The sequence below is a fragment of the Anomaloglossus baeobatrachus genome, chromosome 10, assembly GCF_048569485.1.
Source record: "Anomaloglossus baeobatrachus isolate aAnoBae1 chromosome 10, aAnoBae1.hap1, whole genome shotgun sequence".
NCBI lineage: Eukaryota > Metazoa > Chordata > Amphibia > Anura > Aromobatidae > Anomaloglossus > Anomaloglossus baeobatrachus.
Window position 1 is genome coordinate 213,993,292 of NC_134362.1, and position 25,201 is coordinate 214,018,492.

Consider the following 25,201-nt stretch of genomic DNA (forward strand, 5'->3'; position numbering starts at 1 on the left):
AATGGTGAAACTCTCCAGAGCACAATAGAGAAACTCTCCAGAGCACAATGGAAAAACTCTCCAGAGCACAATGGGGAAACTCTCCAAAGCACAATGGGGAAATTCTCCAGAGCACAATGGGGAAACTCTCCAGAGCACAATGGGGAAACTCTCCAGAGCACAATGGGGAAACTCTTCAGAGCACAATGAGGAAATTCTCCAGAGCACAATGGGGAAACTCTCCAGAGAACAATGGAGAAACTCTCCAGAGCACAATGGGGAAACTCTCCAGAGCAGAATGGGGAAACTCTCCAAAGCACAATGGAGAAACTCTCCAAAGCACAATGGACAAACTCTGCAGAGCACAATGGGGAAACTCTCCAGAGCACAACGGGGAAATTCTTCCTAAGACAATGGGCAAACTTTTCCTATCATAATGGGGAACCTCTCTAGAGCACAAAGAGAAAACTCTCCAGAGCACAACAGGGAAACTCTTCCTAACACAATAGTGAAACTCTCCAGAGCTCAAGGAGGAAGCTCTCCAGAGCACAATGGGCAAGCTCTCCAGAACACAACATGGAAACTTTCCAGAGCACAATGGGGGAACTCTCCAGAGCACAATGGGGAAATTCTCCAAAGCACACTGGGAAACTCTCCAGAGTACAACAGGAAAACTTTTACTAATACAATGGGGAAATTCTTCCTAACACAACGGGGAAACTCTCCAGAGCACAACGGGGAAACTGTTCCTAACACAATGGAGAAACTCTTCGGAGCACAACGGGAAAACTGTTGCAAGCACAATGGTGAAACTTTCCAGAGGACAATGAGGAAATTCTTGCGAGCACAATGGGGAAACTTTACCCACAAAAATGGGTAAGCTCTCCAGGTTACAATGGGGAAACTCTGCAGAGCACAATGGGGAAACTGTTGTGAATGTCAGTTATGCTTTGGCTGCTTGGAGGCTCCCTCTTGTGGCCAGGAATGGTTTGGACATAGACCAGGTGTGTTAAGCAATGGGCGTTTCCATTGCTAACTCTCTGCTTATTTAAATCCTGGTCTGATGGCAGGCTATGCCGGATGTCAGTTGTTCTTTGTTCACCAGCCTGCTTCATTCTGCTCCACACCACATCTACCCCAGACAAGTGCTTTGCTCTTTATTTGTTGTTTGGTTCTTTCACTCTTATCTGAGTTTGTCATTTGCTGTGGTTGTTTTCAGTTTATTGGCATGCAGGGATCTTCCCTCTCAGTTGTTTAGCTGGGAAACTCCCTGCAGTTATGTTTGGAGTATAGCTCCTATAAGTCCATGTGTTTGTGGCTTTTTTTGAATTTGTAATGATTCTTGTTTTCTGTTCATTGGTATGACAAGAGCGCCTGGTATAGGACGGAGTGCAGATCGCGCGATCTGAGGGCCTTTTTGTACTATCAGGAATTTGGAATTTTGCAGGGTTTTTCTCTGGCCACCATCAGCCCTTTTCCAGTCCTTTCCTATTTTAGTCAGTGGGGGCCTCACCTTTTGCTAATCCTATCATCTATATGTGTATTGTGTTTTCCTATATCACCGCAGTCTTTGAATGTGGGGGGCTTGCTATTCTTATCTATTTTCTGAGGCAGAGAGTTATTCATCTTTCCTTCCTTTAGGATAGCTAGTTCTCCGGCTGGGTTCGCGGTGCACAGGATGTTAGTTCACCCCTCGGCTACTTCTAGTTGTGATGGTTAGTAAGGGGATTGCGGCCAGATTAGTTGCCAATGCTCTTGTCACCTTTTACCAATGATTTATGGTGGTCTTCCATGGTTCCGGATCATAACAGGAAACTCTTCCTAACACAATGGGAAAACTCTCCAGAGCACAACAGGGAAATTTTCCTAACACAACGGGGGAACTCTCCAGAGCACAACAGGGAAACTGTTCCTAACACAATGGAGAAACTCTCCGGAGCACAACGGGAAAACTGTTGCAAGCACAATGGTGAAACTTTCCAGAGGACAATGAGGAAACTCTTGCGAGCACAATGGGGAAACTTTACCCACAAAAATGGGTAAGCTCTCCAGAATACAACGGGGAAACTCTGCAGAGCACAATGGGGAAACTCACCAGAGCACAATGGGGAAACTCTCCAGAGCACAACGGGGAAATTCTTCCTAAGACAATTGGCAAAGTCTTCCTATCATAATGGGGAACCTCTCCAGAGCACAAAGAGAAAACTCTCCAGAGCACAACAGGGAAACTCTTCCTAACACAACAGTGAAACTCTCCAGAGCTCAAAGGGGAAACTCTCCAGAGCACAATGGGCAAGCTCTCCAGAACACAACATGGAAACTTTCCAGAGCACAATGGGGGAACTATCCTGAGCACAATGGGGAAATTCTCCAGAGCACACTGGGAAACTCTCCAGAGTACAACAGGAAAACTTTTACTAATACAATGGGGAAATTCTTCCTAACACAACAGGGAAACTCTCAAGAGCACAATGGGGAAACTTTTCCTAACACAACGGGGAAAATCTCCAAAGCACAACGGGGAAACTTTTCCTAACACAATGGGGAAACTCTTCCTAACACAACGGGAGAAGTCTCCAGAGCACAATGGGGAAACTATTCCTATCACAATGGAGAAACTCTGCGGAGCACAATGGGGAAACTTTCCAGGGGACAATGAGGAAACTCTTGGGAGCACAATGGGGAAACTTTACTCACAAAAATGGGTAAGCTCGCCACATCACAATAGGGAATCTCTCCAGAGCACAATGGAGAAACTCTCCGGAGCACAACCGGGAAACTCTCCAGAGCACAACGGGAAACACTTCCTAACATAATGGAGAAACTCTCCGAAGCACAACGGGGAAACTCTCCGGAGCACAATGGGGAAACTCTCCGGAGCACAATGGAGAAACTCTCCAGAGCACAATGGGGAAACTCTCCAGAGCACAATGGGGAAATTCTCCAGAGCACAATGGGGAAACTCTCCAGAGCACAATGGAGAAACTCTCCAGAGCACAACGAACAAACTCTACAGAGCACAATGGGGAAACTCTCCAGAGCACAATGGGGAAACTCTCCAGAGCACAATGGACAAACTCTCCAGAGCACAATGGGGAAACTCTCCAGAGCACAATGGGGAAACTCTCCAGAGCACAATGGGGAAACTTTCCAGAGCACAATGAGGAAATTCTCCAGAGCACAATGGAGAAACTCTCCAGAGCACAATGGAGAAACTCTCCAGAGCACAATGGGGAAACTCTACAGAGCACAATGGGGAAAATCTGCAGAGCACAATGGGGAAACTCTCCAGAGCACAATGGGGAAACTCTCCAGAGCACAATGAGGAAATTCTCCAGAGCACAATGGGGAAACTCTCCAGAGCACAATGGAGAAACTCTCCAGAGCACAATGGGGAAACTCTCCAGAGCACAATGGGGAAACTCTCCAAAGCACAATGGGGAAATTCTCCAGAGCACAATGGGGAAACTCTCCAGAGCACAATGGGGAAACTCTCCAGAGCACAATGGGGAAACTCTCCAGAGCACAATGGGGAAACTCTCCAGAGCACAATGGGGAAACTCTCCAGAGCAGAATGGGGAAACTCTCCAAAGCACAATGGAGAAACTCTCCAAAGCACAATGGACAAACTCTGCAGAGCACAATGGGAAAACTCTCCAGAGCACAACGGGGAAATTCTTCCTAAGACAATGGGCAAACTTTTCCTATCATAATGGGGAACCTCTCCAGAGCACAAAGAGAAAACTCTCCAGAGCACAACAGGGAAACTCTTCCTAACACAATAGTGAAACTCTCCAGAGCTCAAGGAGGAAGCTCTCCAGAGCACAATGGGCAAGCTCTCCAGAACACAACATGGAAACTTTCCAGAGCACAATGGGGGAACTCTCCAGAGCACAATGGGGAAATTCTCCAGAGCACACTGGGAAACTCTCCAGAGTACAACAGGAAAACTTTTACTAATACAATGGGGAAATTCTTCCTAACACAACGGGGAAACTCTCCAGAGCACAACGGGGAAACTGTTCCTAACACAATGGAGAAACTCTTCGGAGCACAACGGGAAAACTGTTGCAAGCACAATGGTGAAACTTTCCAGAGGACAATGAGGAAATTCTTGCGAGCACAATGGGGAAACTTTACCCACAAAAATGGGTAAGCTCTCCAGATTACAACGGGGAAACTCTGCAGAGCACAATGGGGAAACTGTTGTGAATGTCAGTTATGCTTTGGCTGCTGGGAGGCTCCCTCTTGTGGCCAGGAATGGTTTGGACATAGACCAGGTGTGTTAAGCAATGGGCGTTTCCATTGCTAACTCTGTGCTTATTTAAATCCTGGTCTGATGGCAGGCTATGCCGGATGTCAGTTGTTCTTTGTTCACCAGCCTGCTTCATTCTGCTCCACACCACATCTACCCCAGACAAGTGCTTTGCTCTTTATTTGTTGTTTGGTTCTTTCACTCTTATCTGAGTTTGTCATTTGCTGTGGTTGTTTTCAGTTTATTGGCATGCAGGGATCTTCCCTCTCAGTTGTTTAGCTGGGAAACTCCCTGCAGTTATGTTTGGAGTATAGCTCCTATAAGTCCATGTGTTTGTGGCTTTTTTGGAATTTGTAATGATTCTTGTTTTCTGTTCATTGGTATGACAAGAGCGCCTGGTATAGGACGGAGTGCAGATCGCGCGATCTGAGGGCCTTTTTGTACTATCAGGAATTTGGAATTTTGCAGGGTTTTTCTCTGGCCACCATCAGCCCTTTTCCAGTCCTTTCCTATTTTAGTCAGTGGGGGCCTCACCTTTTGCTAATCCTATCATCTATATGTGTATTGTGTTTTCCTATATCACCGCAGTCTTTGAATGTGGGGGGCTTGCTATTCTTATCTATTTTCTGAGGCAGAGAGTTATTCATCTTTCCTTCCTTTAGGATAGCTAGTTCTCCGACTGGGTTCGCGGTGCACAGGATGTTAGTTCACCCCTCGGCTACTTCTAGTTGTGATGGTTAGTAAGGGGATGGCGGCCAGATTAGTTGCCAATGCTCTTGTCACCTTTTACCAATGATTTATGGTGGTCTTCCATGGTTCCGGATTATAACAGGAAACTCTTCCTAACACAATGGGAAAACTCTCCAGAGCACAACAGGGAAATTTTCCTAACACAACGGGGGAACTCTCCAGAGCACAACAAGGAAACTGTTCCTAACACAATGGGAAAACTCTCCAGAGCACAACAGAGAAATTTTCCTAACACAACGGGGGAACTCTCCAGAGCACAACAGGGAAACTGTTCCTAACACAATGGAGAAACTCTCCGGAGCACAACGGGAAAACTGTTGCAAGCACAATGGTGAAACTTTCCAGAGGATAATGAGGAAACTCTTGCGAGCACAATGGGGAAACTTTACCCACAAAAATGGGTAAGCTCTCCAGAATACAACGGGGAAACTCTGCAGAGCACAATGGGGAAACTCACCAGAGCACAATGGGGAAACTCTCCAGAGCACAACGGGGAAATTCTTCCTAAGACAATTGGCAAACTCTTCCTATCATAATGGGGAACCTCTCCAGAGCACAAAGAGAAAACTCTCCAGAGCACAACAGGGAAACTCTTCCTAACACAACAGTGAAACTCTCCAGAGCTCAAAGGGGAAACTCTCCAGAGCACAATGGGCAAGCTCTCCAGAACACAACATGGAAACTTTCCAGAGCACAATGGGGGAACTCTCCTGAGCACAATGGGGAAATTCTCCAGAGCACACTGGGAAACTCTCCAGAGTACAACAGGAAAACTTTTACTAATACAATGGGGAAATTCTTCCTAACACAACAGGGAAACTCTCAAGAGCACAATGGGGACACTTTTCCTAACACAACGGGGAAAATCTCCAGAGCACAACGGGGAAACTTTTCCTAACACAATGGGGAAACTCTTCCTAACACAACGGGAGAAGTCTCCAGAGCACAATGGGGAAACTATTCCTATCACAATGGAGAAACTCTGCGGAGCACAATGGGGAAACTTTCCAGGGGACAATGAGGAAACTCTTGAGAGCACAATGGGGAAACTTTACTCACAAAAATGGGTAAGCTCGCCACATCACAATAGGGAATCTCTCCAGAGCACAATGGAGAAACTCTCCGGAGCACAACCGGGAAACTCTCCAGAGCACAACGGGAAACACTTCCTAACATAATGGAGAAACTCTCCGAAGCACAACGGGGAAACTCTCCGGAGCACAATGGGGAAACTCTCCAGAGCACAATGGAGAAACTCTCCAGAGCACAATGGGGAAACTCTCCAGAGCACAATGGGGAAACTCTCCAGAGCACAATGGGGAACTCTCCAGAGCACAATGGAGAAACTCTCCATAGCACAATGGGGAAACTCTCCAGAGCACAATGGGGAAACTCTCCAGAGCACACTGAGGAAATTCTCCAGAGCACAATGGGGAAACTCTCCAGAGCACAATGGAGAAACTCTCCAGAGCACAACGAACAAACTCTCCAGAGCACAATGGGGAAACTCTCCAGAGCACAATGGGGAAACTCTCCAGAGCACAATGGACAAACTCTCCAGAGCACAATGGGGAAACTCTACAGAGCACAATGGGGAAACTCTCCAGAGCACAATGGAGAAACTCTCCAGAGCACAACGAACAAACTCTCCAGAGCACAATGGGGAAATTCTCCAGAGCACAATAGGGAAACTCTCCAGAGCACAATGGAGAAACTCTCCAGAGCACAATGGGGAAACTCTCCAGAGCACAATGGGGAAACTCGCCAGAGCACAATGGGGAAACTCTCCAGAGCACAATGGGGAAGATCTCCAGAGCACAATGAGGAAATTCTCCAGAGCACAATGGGGAAACTCTCCAGAGCACAATGGAGAAACTCTCCAGAGCACAAGGGGGAAACTCTCCAGAGCACAATGGAGAAACTCTCCAAAGCACAATGGGGAAATTCTCCAGAGCACAATGGGGAAACTCTCCAGAGCACAATGGGGAAACTCTCCAGAGCACAATGGGGAAACCCCCCAGAGCACAATGGGGAAACTCTTCAGAGCACAGTGAGGAAATTCTCCAGAGCACAATGGGGAAACTCTCCAGAGAACAATGGAGAAACTCTCCAGAGCACAATGGGGAAACTCTCCAAAGCACAATAGAGAAACTCTCCAAAGCACAATGGACAAACTCTGCAGAGCACAATGAGGAAACTCACCAGAGCACAATGGGGAAACTCTCCAGAGCACAACGGGGAAATTCTTCCTAAGACAATGGGCAAACTTTTCCTATCATAATGGGGAACCTCTCCAGAGCACAAAGAGAAAACTCTCCAGAGCACAACAGGGAAACTCTTCCTAACACAATAGTGAAACTCTCCAGAGCTCAAGGAGGAAGCTCTCCAGAGCACAATGGGCAAGCTCTCCAGAACACAACATGGAAAGTTTCCAGAGCACAATGGGGGAACTCTCCAGAGCACAATGGGGATATTCTCCAGAGTACACTGGGAAACTCTCGAGAGTACAACAGGAAAACTTTTACTAATACAATGGGGAAACTTTTCCTAACACAATGGGGAAACTCTCCGGAGCACAACGGGAAAACTGTTGCAAGCACAATGGTGAAACTTTCCAGAGGACAATGAGGAAACTCTTGCGAGCACAATGGGGAAACTTTACCCACAAAAATGGGTAAGCTCTCCAGGTTACAACGGGGAAACTCTGCAGAGCACAATGGGGAAACTGTTGTGAATGTCAGTTATGCTTTGGCTGCTGGGAGGCTCCCTCTTGTGGCCAGGAATGGTTTGGACATAGACCAGGTGTGTTAAGCAATGGGCGTTTCCATTGCTAACTCTCTGCTTATTTAAATCCTGGTCTGATAGCAGGCTATGCCGGATGTCAGTTGTTCTTTGTTCACCAGCCTGCTTCATTCTGCTCCACACCACATCTACCCCAGACAAGTGCTTTGCTCTTTATTTGTTGTTTGGTTCTTTCACTCTTATCTGAGTTTGTCATTTGCTGTGGTTGTTTTCAGTTTATTGGCATGCAGGGATCTTCCCTCTCAGTTGTTTAGCTGGGAAACTCCCTGCAGTTATGTTTGGAGTATAGCTCCTATAAGTCCATGTGTTTGTGGCTTTTTTGAATTTGTAATGATTCTTGTTTTCTGTTCATTGGTATGACAAGAGTGCCTGGTATAGGACGGAGTGCAGATCGCGCGATCTGAGGGCCTTTTTGTACTATCAGGAATTTGGAATTTTGCAGGGTTTTTTTCTGGCCACCATCAGCCCTTTTCCAGTCCTTTCCTATTTTAGTCAGTGGGGGCCTCACCTTTTGCTAATCCTATCATCTATCTGTGTATTGTGTTTTCCTATATCACCGCAGCCTTTGAATGTGGGGGGCTTGCTATTCTTATCTATTTTCTGAGGCAGAGAGTTATTCATCTTTCCTTCCTTTAGGATAGCTAGTTCTCCGGCTGGGTTCGCGGTGCACAGGATGTTAGTTCACCCCTCGGCTACTTCTAGTTGTGATGGTTAGTAAGGGGATGGCGGCCAGATTAGTTGCCAATATTCTTGTCACCTTTTACCAATGATTTATGGTGGTCTTCCATGGTTCCGGATCATAACAGGAAACTCTTCCTAACACAATGGGAAAACTCTCCAGAGCAACACAGGGAAATTTTCCTAACGCAACGGGGGAATTCTCCAGAGCACAACAGGGAAACTGTTCCTAACACAATGGAGAAACTCTCCGGAGCACAACGGGAAAACTGTTGCAAGCACAATGGTGAAACTTTCCAGAGGACAATGAGGAAACTCTTGCGAGCACAATGGGGAAACTCTCCAGAGCACAATGGGGAAACTTTCCAGAGCACAATGAGGATATTCTCCAGAGCACAATAGGGAAACTCTCCTGAGCACAATGGAGAAACTCTCCAGAGCACAATGGGGAAACTCGCCAGAGCACAATGGGGAAACTCTCCAGATCACAATGGGGAAACTCTCCAGAGCACAATGGGGAAACTCTCCAGAGCACAATGGGGAAACTCTCCAGAGCACAATAGGGAAACTCTCCAGAGCACAATGAGGAAATTCTCCAGAGCACAATGGTGAAACTCTCCAGAGCACAATGGAGAAACTCTCCAGAGCACAATGGAGAAACTCTCCAGAGCAGAATGGGGAAACTCTCCAAAGCACAATAGAGAAACTCTCCAAAGCACAATGGACAAACTCTGCAGAGCACAATGGGGAAACTCACCAGAGCACAATGGGGAAACTCTCCAGAGCACAACGGGGAAATTCTTCCTAAGACAATGGGCAAACTTTTCCTATCATAATGGGGAACCTCTCCAGAGCACAAAGAGAAAACTCTCCAGAGCACAACAGGGAAACTCTTCCTAACACAATAGTGAAACTCTCCAGAGCTCAAGGAGGAAGCTCTCCAGAGCACAATGGGCAAGCTCTCCAGAACACAACATGGAAAGTTTCCAGAGCACAATGGGGGAACTCTCCAGAGCACAATGGGGATATTCTCCAGAGCACACTGGGAAACTCTCGAGAGTACAACAGGAAAACTTTTACTAATACAATGGGGAAATTCTTCCTAACACAACGGGGAAACTCTCCAGAGCACAATGGGGAAACTTTTCCTAATACAATGGGGAAACTCTCCGGAGCACAACGGGAAAACTGTTGCAAGCACAATGGTGAAACTTTCCAGAGGACAATGAGGAAACTCTTGCGAGCACAATGGGGAAACTTTACCCACAAAAATGGGTAAGCTCTCCAGGTTACAATGGGGAAACTCTGCAGAGCACAATGGGGAAACTGTTGTGAATGTCAGTTATGCTTTGGCTGCTGGGAGGCTCCCTCTTGTGGCCAGGAATGGTTTGGACATAGACCAGGTGTGTTAAGCAATGGGCGTTTCCATTGCTAACTCTCTGCTTATTTAAATCCTGGTCTGATAGCAGGCTATGCCGGATGTCAGTTGTTCTTTGTTCACCAGCCTGCTTCATTCTGCTCCACACCACATCTACCCCAGACAAGTGCTTTGCTCTTTATTTGTTGTTTGGTTCTTTCACTCTTATCTGAGTTTGTCATTTGCTGTGGTTGTTTTCAGTTTATTGGCATGCAGGGATCTTCCCTCTCAGTTGTTTAGCTGGGAAACTCCCTGCAGTTATGTTTGGAGTATAGCTCCTATAAGTCCATGTGTTTGTGGCTTTTTTGAATTTGTAATGATTCTTGTTTTCTGTTCATTGGTATGACAAGAGTGCCTGGTATAGGACGGAGTGCAGATCGCGCGATCTGAGGGCCTTTTTGTACTATCAGGAATTTGGAATTTTGCAGGGTTTTTTTCTGGCCACCATCAGCCCTTTTCCAGTCCTTTCCTATTTTAGTCAGTGGGGGCCTCACCTTTTGCTAATCCTATCATCTATCTGTGTATTGTGTTTTCCTATATCACCGCAGCCTTTGAATGTGGGGGGCTTGCTATTCTTATCTATTTTCTGAGGCAGAGAGTTATTCATCTTTCCTTCCTTTAGGATAGCTAGTTCTCCGGCTGGGTTCGCGGTGCACAGGATGTTAGTTCACCCCTCGGCTACTTCTAGTTGTGATGGTTAGTAAGGGGATGGCGGCCAGATTAGTTGCCAATATTCTTGTCACCTTTTACCAATGATTTATGGTGGTCTTCCATGGTTCCGGATCATAACAGGAAACTCTTCCTAACACAATGGGAAAACTCTCCAGAGCAACACAGGGAAATTTTCCTAACGCAACGGGGGAATTCTCCAGAGCACAACAGGGAAACTGTTCCTAACACAATGGAGAAACTCTCCGGAGCACAACGGGAAAACTGTTGCAAGCACAATGGTGAAACTTTCCAGAGGACAATGAGGAAACTCTTGCGAGCACAATGGGGAAACTCTCCAGAGCACAATGGGGAAACTTTCCAGAGCACAATGAGGATATTCTCCAGAGCACAATAGGGAAACTCTCCTGAGCACAATGGAGAAACTCTCCAGAGCACAATGGGGAAACTCGCCAGAGCACAATGGGGAAACTCTCCAGATCACAATGGGGAAACTCTCCAGAGCACAATGGGGAAACTCTCCAGAGCACAATGGGGAAACTCTCCAGAGCACAATAGGGAAACTCTCCAGAGCACAATGAGGAAATTCTCCAGAGCACAATGGTGAAACTCTCCAGAGCACAATGGAGAAACTCTCCAGAGCACAATGGAGAAACTCTCCAGAGCAGAATGGGGAAACTCTCCAAAGCACAATAGAGAAACTCTCCAAAGCACAATGGACAAACTCTGCAGAGCACAATGGGGAAACTCACCAGAGCACAATGGGGAAACTCTCCAGAGCACAACGGGGAAATTCTTCCTAAGACAATGGGCAAACTTTTCCTATCATAATGGGGAACCTCTCCAGAGCACAAAGAGAAAACTCTCCAGAGCACAACAGGGAAACTCTTCCTAACACAATAGTGAAACTCTCCAGAGCTCAAGGAGGAAGCTCTCCAGAGCACAATGGGCAAGCTCTCCAGAACACAACATGGAAAGTTTCCAGAGCACAATGGGGGAACTCTCCAGAGCACAATGGGGATATTCTCCAGAGCACACTGGGAAACTCTCGAGAGTACAACAGGAAAACTTTTACTAATACAATGGGGAAATTCTTCCTAACACAACGGGGAAACTCTCCAGAGCACAATGGGGAAACTTTTCCTAATACAATGGGGAAACTCTCCGGAGCACAACGGGAAAACTGTTGCAAGCACAATGGTGAAACTTTCCAGAGGACAATGAGGAAACTCTTGCGAGCACAATGGGGAAACTTTACCCACAAAAATGGGTAAGCTCTCCAGATTACAACGGGGAAACTCTGCAGAGCACAATGGGGAAACTGTTGTGAATGTCAGTTATGCTTTGGCTGCTGGGAGGCTCCCTCTTGTGGCCAGGAATGGTTTGGACATAGACCAGGTGTGTTAAGCAATGGGCGTTTCCATTGCTAACTCTCTGCTTATTTAAATCCTGGTCTGATAGCAGGCTATGCCGGATGTCAGTTGTTCTTTGTTCACCAGCCTGCTTCATTCTGCTCCACACCACATCTACCCCAGACAAGTGCTTTGCTCTTTATTTGTTGTTTGGTTCTTTCACTCTTATCTGAGTTTGTCATTTGCTGTGGTTGTTTTCAGTTTATTGGCATGCAGGGATCTTCCCTCTCAGTTGTTTAGCTGGGAAACTCCCTGCAGTTATGTTTGGAGTATAGCTCCTATAAGTCCATGTGTTTGTGGCTTTTTTTAATTTGTAATGATTCTTGTTTTCTGTTCATTGGTATGACAAGAGTGCCTGGTATAGGACGGAGTGCAGATCACGCGATCTGAGGGCCTTTTTGTACTATCAGGAATTTGGAATTTTGCAGGGTTTTTTTCTGGCCACCATCAGCCCTTTTCCAGTCCTTTCCTATTTTAGTCAGTGGGGGCCTCACCTTTTGCTAATCCTATCATCTCTCTGTGTATTGTGTTTTCCTATATCACCGCAGTCTTTGAATGTGGGGGGCTTGCTATTCTTATCTATTTTCTGAGGCAGAGAGTTATTCATCTTTCCTTCCTTTAGGATAGCTAGTTCTCCGGCTGGGTTCGCGGTGCACAGGATGTTAGTTCACCCCTCGGCTACTTCTAGTTGTGATGGTTAGTAAGGGGATGGCGGCCAGATTAGTTGCCAATGCTCTTGTCACCCTTTACCAATGATTTATGGTGGTCTTCCATGGTTCCGGATCATAACAGGAAACTCTTCCTAACACAATGGGAAAACTCTCCAGAGCACAACAGGGAAATTTTCCTAACACAACGGGGGAACTCTCCAGAGCACAACAGGGAAACTGTTCCTAACACAATGGAGAAACTCTCCGGAGCACAACGGGAAAACTGTTGCAAGCACAATGGTGAAACTTTCCAGAGGAGAATGAGGAAACTCTTGCGAGCACAATGGGGAAACTCTCCAGAGCACAATGGGGAAACTCTCCAGAGCACAATGGGGAAACTCGCCAGAGCACAATGGGGAAACTCTCCAGAGCACAATGGGGAAACTCTCCAGAGCACAATGGGGAAACTCTCCAGAGCACAATAGGGAAACTCTCCAGAGCACAATGAGGAAATTCTCCAGAGCACAATGGTGAAACTCTCCAGAGCACAATGGAGAAACTCTCCAGAGCACAATGGAGAAACTCTCCAGAGCACAATGGGGAAACTCTCCAAAGCACAATGGGGAAATTTTCCAGAGCACAATGGGGAAACTCTCCAGAGCACAATGGGGAAACTCTTCAGAGCACAATGAGGAAATTCTCCAGAGCACAATGGGGAAACTCTCCAGAGAACAATGGAGAAACTCTCCAGAGCACAATGGGGAAACTCTCCAGAGCAGAATGGGGAAACTCTCCAAAGCACAATGGAGAAACTCTCCAAAGCACAATGGACAAACTCTGCAGAGCACAATGGGGAAACTCTCCAGAGCACAACGGGGAAATTCTTCCTAAGACAATGGGCAAACTTTTCCTATCATAATGGGGAACCTCTCCAGAGCACAAAGAGAAAACTCTCCAGAGCACAACAGGGAAACTCTTCCTAACACAATAGTGAAACTCTCCAGAGCTCAAGGAGGAAGCTCTCCAGAGCACAATGGGCAAGCTCTCCAGAACACAACATGGAAACTTTCCAGAGCACAATGGGGGAACTCTCCAGAGCACAATGGGGAAATTCTCCAGAGCACACTGGGAAACTCTCCAGAGTACAACAGGAAAACTTTTACTAATACAATGGGGAAATTCTTCCTAACACAACGGGGAAACTCTCCAGAGCACAATGGGGAAACTTTTCCTAACACAATGGGGAAACTCTCCGGAGCACAACGGGAAAACTGTTGCAAGCACAATGGTGAAACTTTCCAGAGGACAATGAGGAAACTCTTGCGAGCACAATGGGGAAACTTTACCCACAAAAATGGGTAAGCTCTCCAGATTACAACGGGGAAACTCTGCAGAGCACAATGGGGAAACTGTTGTGAATGTCAGTTATGCTTTGGCTGCTGGGAGGCTCCCTCTTGTGGCCAGGAATGGTTTGGACATAGACCAGGTGTGTTAAGCAATGGGCGTTTCCATTGCTAACTCTCTGCTTATTTAAATCCTGGTCTGATAGCAGGCTATGCCGGATGTCAGTTGTTCTTTGTTCACCAGCCTGCTTCATTCTGCTCCACACCACATCTACCCCAGACAAGTGCTTTGCTCTTTATTTGTTGTTTGGTTCTTTCACTCTTATCTGAGTTTGTCATTTGCTGTGGTTGTTTTCAGTTTATTGGCATGCAGGGATCTTCCCTCTCAGTTGTTTAGCTGGGAAACTCCCTGCAGTTATGTTTGGAGTATAGCTCCTATAAGTCCATGTGTTTGTGGCTTTTTTTAATTTGTAATGATTCTTGTTTTCTGTTCATTGGTATGACAAGAGTGCCTGGTATAGGACGGAGTGCAGATCGCGCGATCTGAGGGCCTTTTTGTACTATCAGGAATTTGGAATTTTGCAGGGTTTTTTTCTGGCCACCATCAGCCCTTTTCCAGTCCTTTCCTATTTTAGTCAGTGGGGGCCTCACCTTTTGCTAATCCTATCATCTATCTGTGTATTGTGTTTTCCTATATCACCGCAGTCTTTGAATGTGGGGGGCTTGCTATTCTTATCTATTTTCTGAGGCAGAGAGTTATTCATCTTTCCTTCCTTTAGGATAGCTAGTTCTCCGGCTGGGTTCGCGGTGCACAAAATGTTAGTTCACCCCTCGGCTACTTCTAGTTGTGATGGTTAGTAAGGGGATGGCGGCCAGATTAGTTGCCAATGCTTTTGTCACCTTTTACCAATGATTTATGGTGGTCTTCCATGGTTCCGGATCATAACAGGAAACTCTTCCTAACACAATGGGAAAACTCTCCAGAGCACAACAGGGAAATTTTCCTAACACAACGGGGGAACTCTCCAGAGCACAACAGGGAAACTGTTCCTAACACAATGGAGACACTCTCCGGAACACAACGGGAAAACTGTTGCAAGCACAATGGTGAAACTTTCCAGAGGAGAATGAGGAAACTCTTGCGAGCACAATGGGGAAACTCTCCAGAGCACAATGGGGAAACTCGCCAGAGCACAATGGGGAAACTCTCCAGAGCACAATGGGGAACTCTCCAGAGCACAATGGACAAACTCTCCAGGGCACAATGGGGAAACTCTCCAGAGCACAATGGGGAAACTCTCCAGAGCACAATGAGGAAATTCTCCAGAGCACAATGGCGAAACTCTCCAGAGCACAATGGAGAAACTCTCCAGAGCACAATGGGGAAATTCTCCAGAGCACAATGGGGAAACTCTCCAGAGCACAATGGGGAAACTCTCCAGAGCACAATGAGGAAATTCTCCAGAGCACAATGCGGAAACTCTCCAGAGCACAATGGAGAAACTCTCCAGAGCACAATGGGGAAACTCTCCAGAGCACAATGAGGAAATTCTCCAGAGCACAATGGGGAAACTCTCCAGAGCACAATGGAAAAACTCTCCAGAGCACAATGGGGAAACTCTCCAGAGCAAAATGGGGAAACTCTCCAGAGCACAATGAGGAAATTCTCCAGAGCACAATGGGGAAACTCTCCAGAGCACAATGGAGAAACCCTCCAAAGCACAATGGGGAAACTCTCCAGAGCACAATGGGGAAACTCTCCAGAGCACAATGGGGAAACTCTCCAGAGCACAATGGGGAAACTCTCCAGAGCAGAATGGGGAAACTCTCCAAAGCACAATGGAGAAACTCTCCAAAGCACAATGGGGAAACTCTCCAGAGCACAACGGTGAAACTCTCTCAATTACAATGGTGTAATACTCATGTTCTCCCCATTATTCCATGGGTTTGCTCCAGGTAGTCTGGTGTCTTTCCACACTCCAAAGACATACTGATAGGGAATGCTGCAAATGATTGACACCAAATCAGTATTTGCTCTATATCTCTCACAGAGTCGTGTACAACAAGACAACCAGAATGGCCTCTAATGCTCCAGGGGTCGACATTCGGGTTCCTGGCTTTGGAAAGACGTATTCTGTAGAATATCTGGATAAAAGCAAGTTAGCGGGTAAGTGGTGTCCAGGAGTACAGTGAAAATCAAGGTATGTTTGGTGCCAATCTGCAGTTCACCCTCTTTTGTCTGCTATTATTCTCCCATCACAGGCTATTTTCACACCCTAGTACAAAACCTGGTCAACAACGGCTATGTAAGAGATGAAACAGTGAGGGCCGCACCCTATGACTGGAGGATTGCTCCTAGTAAGTACAAACTCTCTGGCATAAAGTTCAGTGTAGCCCCGCCCCTCATGTATTTCTGCTGATAAACAGCCTGTATACATGTGTGAGAGGTTGTCAGCCACACCCCCTGGTGATGACATCACTGATATAATGACATGTGATCAGACATGAGACCACACCCCTTATACTACAGCCTCAGCTCCTCCTCTATTACCGCTGACAACCTGCCTTTATACATGTGTGAGAGGTTGTCAGCCACGCCCCCTGGTGATCACATCACTGATATAATGACATGTGATCAGACATGAGGTCACACCCCTTATACTACAGCCTCAGCTCCTCTATTACTGCTGACAACCTGCCTGTATACATGTGTGAGAGGTTGTCAGCCACGCCCCCTGGTGATGACATCCCTGATATAACATGTGATTAGACATGAGGCCAGACCCCTTATACTACAGCCTCAGCTCCTCTATTACTGCTGACAACCTGCCTGTATACATGTGTGAGAGGTTGTCAGCCACGCCCCCTGGTGATGACATCCCTGATATAACATGTGATTAGACATGAGGCCAGACCCCTTATACTACAGCCTCAGCTCCTCCTCTATTACTGCTGACAACCTGCCTGTATACATGTGTGAGAGGTTGTCAGCCACGCCCCCTGGTGATCACATCACTGATATAACATGTGATTAGACATGAGGCCAGACCCCTTATACTACAGCCTCAGCTCCTCCTCTATTACTGCTGACAACCTGCCTGTATACATGTGTGAGAGGTTGTCAGCCACGCCCCCTGGTGACGCCTTTGATGATTTCTATGATTTTTCCTCTTTTTCGTTCACAGATGGACAGAAGGATTATTTTGATAAACTGAAGCTTCTGATTGAGGAGATGGAGCTGAAGTACGAGAAGCCGGTCTTCCTGATCGGTCACAGCCTTGGTAATCTCTATCTGCTTTATTTCCTTCACCATCAGCCTCCAGAGTGGAAGAAGAAATATATCAAAGGCTTCATATCCTTGGGAGCCCCATGGGGGGGGGCACTGAAGCCTCTGCTCGTCCTAATGTCAGGTCAGTATACATATCAGGCAGGACCACCTCTCGGGGGCACCAACATCACTCTCCACGCCAGGAGACGGCTATAGCCGGATGCCAGCGGTGGTAAAGCTGTGTATACTTTGTCGGAGGTCTGAGATTCCTCTTTTCTGGGGTCAGTGGGCCTAGTGTGTCTATGGCTAGGCTTCTAGCTGGACCTACTAATAATAATACCTGGCTGGATGATGCCCGGAAAGCTTTATCAGAGGTCTGAGAATCCTCTTTTCTGGGGTCCGTGTGCCTAGTGTGTCTATGGCTAGGCTTGTAGCTGGACCTAGTAATAATAATACCTGGCTGGATGATGCCCGGGAAGCTTTATCGGAGGTCTGAGATTCCTCTTTTCTGGGATCCGTGTGCCTAGTGTGTCTATGGCTAGGCTTCTAGCTGGACCTAGTAATAATAATACCTGGCTGGATGATGCCCGGGAAGCTTTATCGGAGGTCTGAGATTCCTCTTTTCTGGGGTCCGTGTGCCTAGTGTATCTATGGCTAGGCTTGTAGCTGGACCTAGTAATAATAATACCTGGCTGGATGATGCCCGGAAAGCTTTATCAGAGGTCTGAGATTCCTCTTTTCTGGGGTCCGTGTGCCTAGTGTGTCTATGGCTAGGCTTGTAGCTGGACCTAGTAATAATAATACCTGGCTGGATGATGCCCGGGAAGCTTTATCGGAGGTCTGAGATTCCTCTTTTCTGGGGTCCGTGTGCCTAGTGTATCTATGGCTAGGCTTCTAGCTGGACCTAGTAATAATAATACCTGGCTGGATGATGCCCGGAAAGCTTTATCAGAGGTCTGAGATTCCTCTTTTCTGGGGTCCGTGTGCCTAGTGTGTCTATGGCTAGGCTTGTAGCTGGACCTAGTAATAATAATACCTGGCTGGATGATGCCCGGGAAGCTTTATCGGAGGTCTGAGATTCCTATTTTCTGGGATCCGTGTGCCTAGTGTGTCTATGGCTAGGCTTCTAGCTGGACCTAGTAATAATAATACCTGGCTGGATGATGCCCGGGAAGCTTTATCGGAGGTCTGAGATTCCTCTTTTCTGGGATCCGTGTGCCTAGTGTGCATATGGCTAGGCTTGTAGCTGGACCTAGTAATAATAATACCTGGCTGGATGATGCCCGGGAAGCTTTATCGGAGGTCTGAGATTCCTCTTTTCTGGGGTCCGTGTGCCTATGGCTAGACTTCTAGCTGGACCTAGTAATAATAATACCTGGCTGGATGATGCCCGGGAAGCTTTATCGGAGGTCTGAGATTCCTCTTTTCTGGGGTCCGTGGGCCTAGTGTGTCTATGGCTAGGCTTGTAGCTGGACCTAGTAATAATAATACCTGGCTGGATGATGCCCGGGAAGCTTTATCAGAGATCTGAGATTCCTCTTTTCTGGGGTCCGTGTGCCTAGTGTGTCTATGGCTAGGCTTCTAGCTGGACCTAGTAATAATAATACCTGGCTGGATGATGCCCGGGAAGCTTTATCAGAGATCTGAGATTCCTCTTTTCTGGGGTCCGTGTGCCTAGTGTGTCTATGGCTAGGCTTCTAGCTGGACCTAGTAATAATAATACCTGGCTGGATGATGCCCGGGAAGCTTTATCGGAGGTCTGAGATTCCTCTTTTCTGGGGTCTGTGTGCCTAGTGTGTCTATGGCTAGGCTTCTAGCTGGACCTAGTAATAATAATACCTGGCTGGATGATGCCCGGGAAGCTTTATCGGAGTCTGAGATTCCTCTTTTCTGGGGTCCGTGTGCCTAGTGTGCCTATGGCTACGCTTCTAGCTGGACCTAGAAATAATAATACCTGGCTGGATGATGCCCGGGAAGCTTTATCGGAGTCTGAGATTCCTCTTTCCTGGGGTCCGTGTGCCTAGTGTGTCTATGGCTAGGCTTGTAGCTGGACCTAGTAATAATAATACCTGGCTGGATGATGCCCGGGAAGCTTTATCAGAGGTCTAAGATTCCTCTTTTCTGTGGTCCGTGTGCCTAGTGTGTCTATGGCTAGGCTTCTAGCTGGACCTAGTAATAATAATACCTGGCTGGATGATGCCCGGGAAGCTTTATCGGAGGTCTGAGATTCCTCTTTTCTGGGGTCCGTGTGCCTAGTTTGTCTATGGCTAGGCTTCTAGCTGGACCTAGTAATAATAATACCTGGCTGGATGATGCCCGGGAAGCTTTATCAGAGGTCTGAGATTCCTCTTTTCTGGGGTCCTTGTGCCTAGCGTGCCTATGGCTAGGCTTCTACCTGGACCTAGTAATAATAATACCTGGCTGGATGATGCCCGGGAAGCTTTATCAGAGGTCTGAGATTCCTCTTTTCTGGGGTCCGTGTGCCTAGTGTGCCTATGGCTAGACTTCTAGCTGGACCTAGTAATAATAATACCTGGCTGGATGATGCCCGGGAAGCTTTATCGGAGGTCTGAGATTCCTCTTTTCTGGGGTCTGTGTGCCTAGTGTGTCTATGGCTAGGCTTCTAGCTGGACCTAGTAATAATAATACCTGGCTGGATGATGCCCGGGAAACTTTATCGGAGTCTGAGATTCCTCTTTTCTGGGGTCCGTGTGCCTAGTGTGCCTATGGCTATGCTTCTAGCTGGACCTAGAAATAATAATACCTGGCTGGATGATACCCGGGAAGCTTTATCGGAGTCTGAGATTCCTCTTTCCTGGGGTCCGTGTGCCTAGTGTGTCTATGGCTAGGCTTCTAGCTGGACCTACTAATAATAATACCTGGCTGGATGATGCCCGGGAAGCTTTATCAGAGGTCTGAGATTCCTCTTTTCTGGGGTCCGTGTGCCTAGTGTGTCTATGGCTAGGCTTGTAGCTGGACCTAGTAATAATAATACCTGGCTGGATGATGCCCGGGAAGCTTTATCAGAGGTCTAAAATTCCTCTTTTCTGGGGTCCTTGTGCCTAGCGTGCCTATGGCTAGGCTTCTAGCTGGACCTAGTAATAATAATACCTGGCTGGATGATGCCCGGGAAGCTTTATCGGAGTCTGAGATTCCTCTTTTCTGGGGTCCGTGTGCCTAGTGTGTCTATGGCTAGGCTTCTAGCTGGACCTATTAATAATAATACCTGGCTGGATGATGCCCGGGAAGCTTTATCAGAGATCTGAGATTCCTCTTTTCTGGGGTCCGTGTGCCTAGTGTGTCTATGGCTAGGCTTCTAGCTGGACCTAGTAATAATAATACCTGGCTGGATGATGCCCGGGAAGCTTTATCAGAGATCTGAGATTCCTCTTTTCTGGGGTCCGTGTGCCTAGTGTGTCTATGGCTAGGCTTCTAGCTGGACCTAGTAATAATAATACCTGGCTGGATGATGCCCGGGAAGCTTTATCGGAGGTCTGAGATTCCTCTTTTCTGGGGTCTGTGTGCCTAGTGTGTCTATGGCTAGGCTTCTAGCTGGACCTAGTAATAATAATACCTGGCTGGATGATGCCCGGGAAGCTTTATCGGAGTCTGAGATTCCTCTTTTCTGGGGTCCGTGTGCCTAGTGTGCCTATGGCTACGCTTCTAGCTGGACCTAGAAATAATAATACCTGGCTGGATGATGCCCGGGAAGCTTTATCGGAGTCTGAGATTCCTCTTTCCTGGGGTCCGTGTGCCTAGTGTGTCTATGGCTAGGCTTGTAGCTGGACCTAGTAATAATAATACCTGGCTGGATGATGCCCGGGAAGCTTTATCAGAGGTCTAAGATTCCTCTTTTCTGTGGTCCGTGTGCCTAGTGTGTCTATGGCTAGGCTTCTAGCTGGACCTAGTAATAATAATACCTGGCTGGATGATGCCCGGGAAGCTTTATCGGAGGTCTGAGATTCCTCTTTTCTGGGGTCCGTGTGCCTAGTTTGTCTATGGCTAGGCTTCTAGCTGGACCTAGTAATAATAATACCTGGCTGGATGATGCCCGGGAAGCTTTATCAGAGGTCTGAGATTCCTCTTTTCTGGGGTCCTTGTGCCTAGCGTGCCTATGGCTAGGCTTCTACCTGGACCTAGTAATAATAATACCTGGCTGGATGATGCCCGGGAAGCTTTATCAGAGGTCTGAGATTCCTCTTTTCTGGGGTCCGTGTGCCTAGTGTGCCTATGGCTAGACTTCTAGCTGGACCTAGTAATAATAATACCTGGCTGGATGATGCCCGGGAAGCTTTATCGGAGGTCTGAGATTCCTCTTTTCTGGGGTCTGTGTGCCTAGTGTGTCTATGGCTAGGCTTCTAGCTGGACCTAGTAATAATAATACCTGGCTGGATGATGCCCGGGAAACTTTATCGGAGTCTGAGATTCCTCTTTTCTGGGGTCCGTGTGCCTAGTGTGCCTATGGCTATGCTTCTAGCTGGACCTAGAAATAATAATACCTGGCTGGATGATACCCGGGAAGCTTTATCGGAGTCTGAGATTCCTCTTTCCTGGGGTCCGTGTGCCTAGTGTGTCTATGGCTAGGCTTCTAGCTGGACCTACTAATAATAATACCTGGCTGGATGATGCCCGGGAAGCTTTATCAGAGGTCTGAGATTCCTCTTTTCTGGGGTCCGTGTGCCTAGTGTGTCTATGGCTAGACTTCTAGCTGGACCTAGTAATAATAATACCTGGCTGGATGATGCCCGGGAAGCTTTATCGGAGGTCTGAGATTCCTCTTTTCTGGGGTCCTTGTGCCTAGCGTGCCTATGGCTAGGCTTCTAGCTGGACCTAGTAATAATAATACCTGGCTGGATGATGCCCGGGAAGCTTTATCGGAGTCTGAGATTCCTCTTTTCTGGGGTCCGTGTGCCTAGTGTGTCTATGGCTAGGCTTCTAGCTGGACCTATTAATAATAATACCTGGCTGGATGATGCCCGGGAAGCTTTATCAGAGATCTGAGATTCCTCTTTTCTGGGGTCCGTGTGCCTAGTGTGTCTATGGCTAGGCTTCTAGCTGGACCTAGTAATAATAATACCTGGCTGGATGATGCCCGGGAAGCTTTATCAGAGATCTGAGATTCCTCTTTTCTGGGGTCCGTGTGCCTAGTGTGTCTATGGCTAGGCTTCTAGCTGGACCTAGTAATAATAATACCTGGCTGGATGATGCCCGGGAAGCTTTATCGGAGGTCTGAGATTCCTCTTTTCTGGGGTCTGTGTGCCTAGTGTGTCTATGGCTAGGCTTCTAGCTGGACCTAGTAATAATAATACCTGGCTGGATGATGCCCGGGAAGCTTTATCGGAGTCTGAGATTCCTCTTTTCTGGGGTCCGTGTGCCTAGTGTGCCTATGGCTACGCTTCTAGCTGGACCTAGAAATAATAATACCTGGCTGGATGATGCCCGGGAAGCTTTATCGGAGTCTGAGATTCCTCTTTCCTGGGGTCCGTGTGCCTAGTGTGTCTATGGCTAGGCTTGTAGCTGGACCTAGTAATAATAATACCTGGCTGGATGATGCCCGGGAAGCTTTATCAGAGGTCTAAGATTCCTCTTTTCTGTGGTCCGTGTGCCTAGTGTGTCTATGGCTAGGCTTCTAGCTGGACCTAGTAATAATAATACCTGGCTGGATGATGCCCGGGAAGCTTTATCGGAGGTCTGAGATTCCTCTTTTCTGGGGTCCGTGTGCCTAGTTTGTCTATGGCTAGGCTTCTAGCTGGACCTAGTAATAATAATACCTGGCTGGATGATGCCCGGGAAGCTTTATCAGAGGTCTGAGATTCCTCTTTTCTGGGGTCCTTGTGCCTAGCGTGCCTATGGCTAGGCTTCTACCTGGACCTAGTAATAATAATACCTGGCTGGATGATGCCCGGGAAGCTTTATCAGAGGTCTGAGATTCCTCTTTTCTGGGGTCCGTGTGCCTAGTGTGCCTATGGCTAGACTTCTAGCTGGACCTAGTAATAATAATACCTGGCTGGATGATGCCCGGGAAGCTTTATCGGAGGTCTGAGATTCCTCTTTTCTGGGGTCTGTGTGCCTAGTGTGTCTATGGCTAGGCTTCTAGCTGGACCTAGTAATAATAATACCTGGCTGGATGATGCCCGGGAAACTTTATCGGAGTCTGAGATTCCTCTTTTCTGGGGTCCGTGTGCCTAGTGTGCCTATGGCTATGCTTCTAGCTGGACCTAGAAATAATAATACCTGGCTGGATGATACCCGGGAAGCTTTATCGGAGTCTGAGATTCCTCTTTCCTGGGGTCCGTGTGCCTAGTGTGTCTATGGCTAGGCTTCTAGCTGGACCTACTAATAATAATACCTGGCTGGATGATGCCCGGGAAGCTTTATCAGAGGTCTGAGATTCCTCTTTTCTGGGGTCCGTGTGCCTAGTGTGTCTATGGCTAGGCTTGTAGCTGGACCTAGTAATAATAATACCTGGCTGGATGATGCCCGGGAAGCTTTATCAGAGGTCTAAAATTCCTCTTTTCTGGGGTCCTTGTGCCTAGCGTGCCTATGGCTAGGCTTCTAGCTGGACCTAGTAATAATAATACCTGGCTGGATGATGCCCGGGAAGCTTTATCGGAGTCTGAGATTCCTCTTTTCTGGGGTCCGTGTGCCTAGTGTGTCTATGGCTAGGCTTCTAGCTGGACCTATTAATAATAATACCTGGCTGGATGATGCCCGGGAAGCTTTATCGGAGGTCTGAGATTCCTCTTTTCTGGGATCCGTGTGCCTAGTGTGTCTATGGCTAGGCTTCTAGCTGGACCTACTAATAATTATACCTGGCTGGATGATGCCCGGGAAGCTTTATCAGAGGTCTGAGATTCCTCTTTTCTGGGGTCCGTGTGCCTAGTGTGCCTATGGCTAGGCTTCTAGCTGGACCAAGTAATAATAATACCTGGCTGGATGATGCCTGGGAAGCTTTATCGGAGTCTGAGATTCCTCTTTCTGGGGTCCATGTGCCTAGTGTGTCTATGGCTAGGCTTCTACCTGGACCTAGTAATAATAATACCTGGCTGGATGATGCCCGGGAAGCATTATCAGAGGTCTGAGATTCCTCTTTTCTGGGGTCCTTGTGCCTAGCGTGCCTATGTCTAGGCTTCTAGCTGGACCTAGTAATAATAATACCTGGCTGGATGATGCCCGGGAAGCTTTATCAGAGGTCTGAGATTCCTCTTTTCTTGGGTCCGTGTGCCTAGTGTGTTTATGGCTAGGCTTCTAGCTGGACCTACTAATAATAATACCTGGCTGGATGATGCCCGGGAAGCTTTATCAGAGGTCTGAGATTCCTCTTTTCTGGGGTCCTTGTGCCTAGCGTGCCTATGGCTAGGCTTCTAGCTGGACCTACTAATAATAATACCTGGCTGGATGATGCCCGGGAAGTTTTATCGGAGTCTGAAATTCCTCTTTTCTGGGGTCCATGTGCCTACTGTGCCTATGGCTAGGCTTCTAGCTGGACCTAGTAATAATAATACCTGGCTGGATGATGCCCGGGAAGCTTTATCGGAGGTCTGAGATTCCTCTTTCTGGGGTCCGTGTGCCGAGTGTGTCTATGGCTAGGCTTCTAGCTGGACCTAGTAATAATAATACCTGGCTGGATAATGCCCGGGAAGCTTTATCGGAGGTCTGAGATTCCTCTTTTCTGGGGTCCGTGTGCCTAGTGTGTCTATGGCTAGGCTTCTAGCTGGACCTAGTAATAATAATACCTGGCTGGATGATGCCCGGGAAGCTTTATCAGAGGTCTGAGATTCCTCTTTTCTGGGGTCCGTGTGCCTAGTGTGCCTATGGCTAGGCTTCTAGCTGGACCTATTAATAATAATACCTGGCTGGATGATGCCCGGGAAGCTTTATCGGAGGTCTGAGATTCCTCTTCTCTGGGGTCCATGTGCCTAGTGTGTCTATGGCTAGGCTTCTAGCTGGACCTACTAATAATACTTGGCTGGATGAT

General features: G+C 47.5%; 1 protein-coding gene across 3 annotated transcripts in view; it reads left to right on the forward strand.

Moving 5' to 3' along the window:
• The window catches only part of LCAT (lecithin-cholesterol acyltransferase), a 100,645-nt gene that overhangs the window by 52,598 nt on the left and 22,846 nt on the right, over window positions 1-25,201 (forward strand). For all 3 annotated transcript variants that reach the window (XM_075326280.1, XM_075326279.1, XM_075326281.1), the window contains 3 exons: window positions 16,007-16,122; window positions 16,218-16,313; window positions 17,141-17,365. In XM_075326280.1, the coding sequence (XP_075182395.1) occupies window positions 16,007-16,122; window positions 16,218-16,313; window positions 17,141-17,365 (437 nt within the window). The remainder of the gene's footprint in view (window positions 1-16,006; window positions 16,123-16,217; window positions 16,314-17,140; window positions 17,366-25,201) is intronic.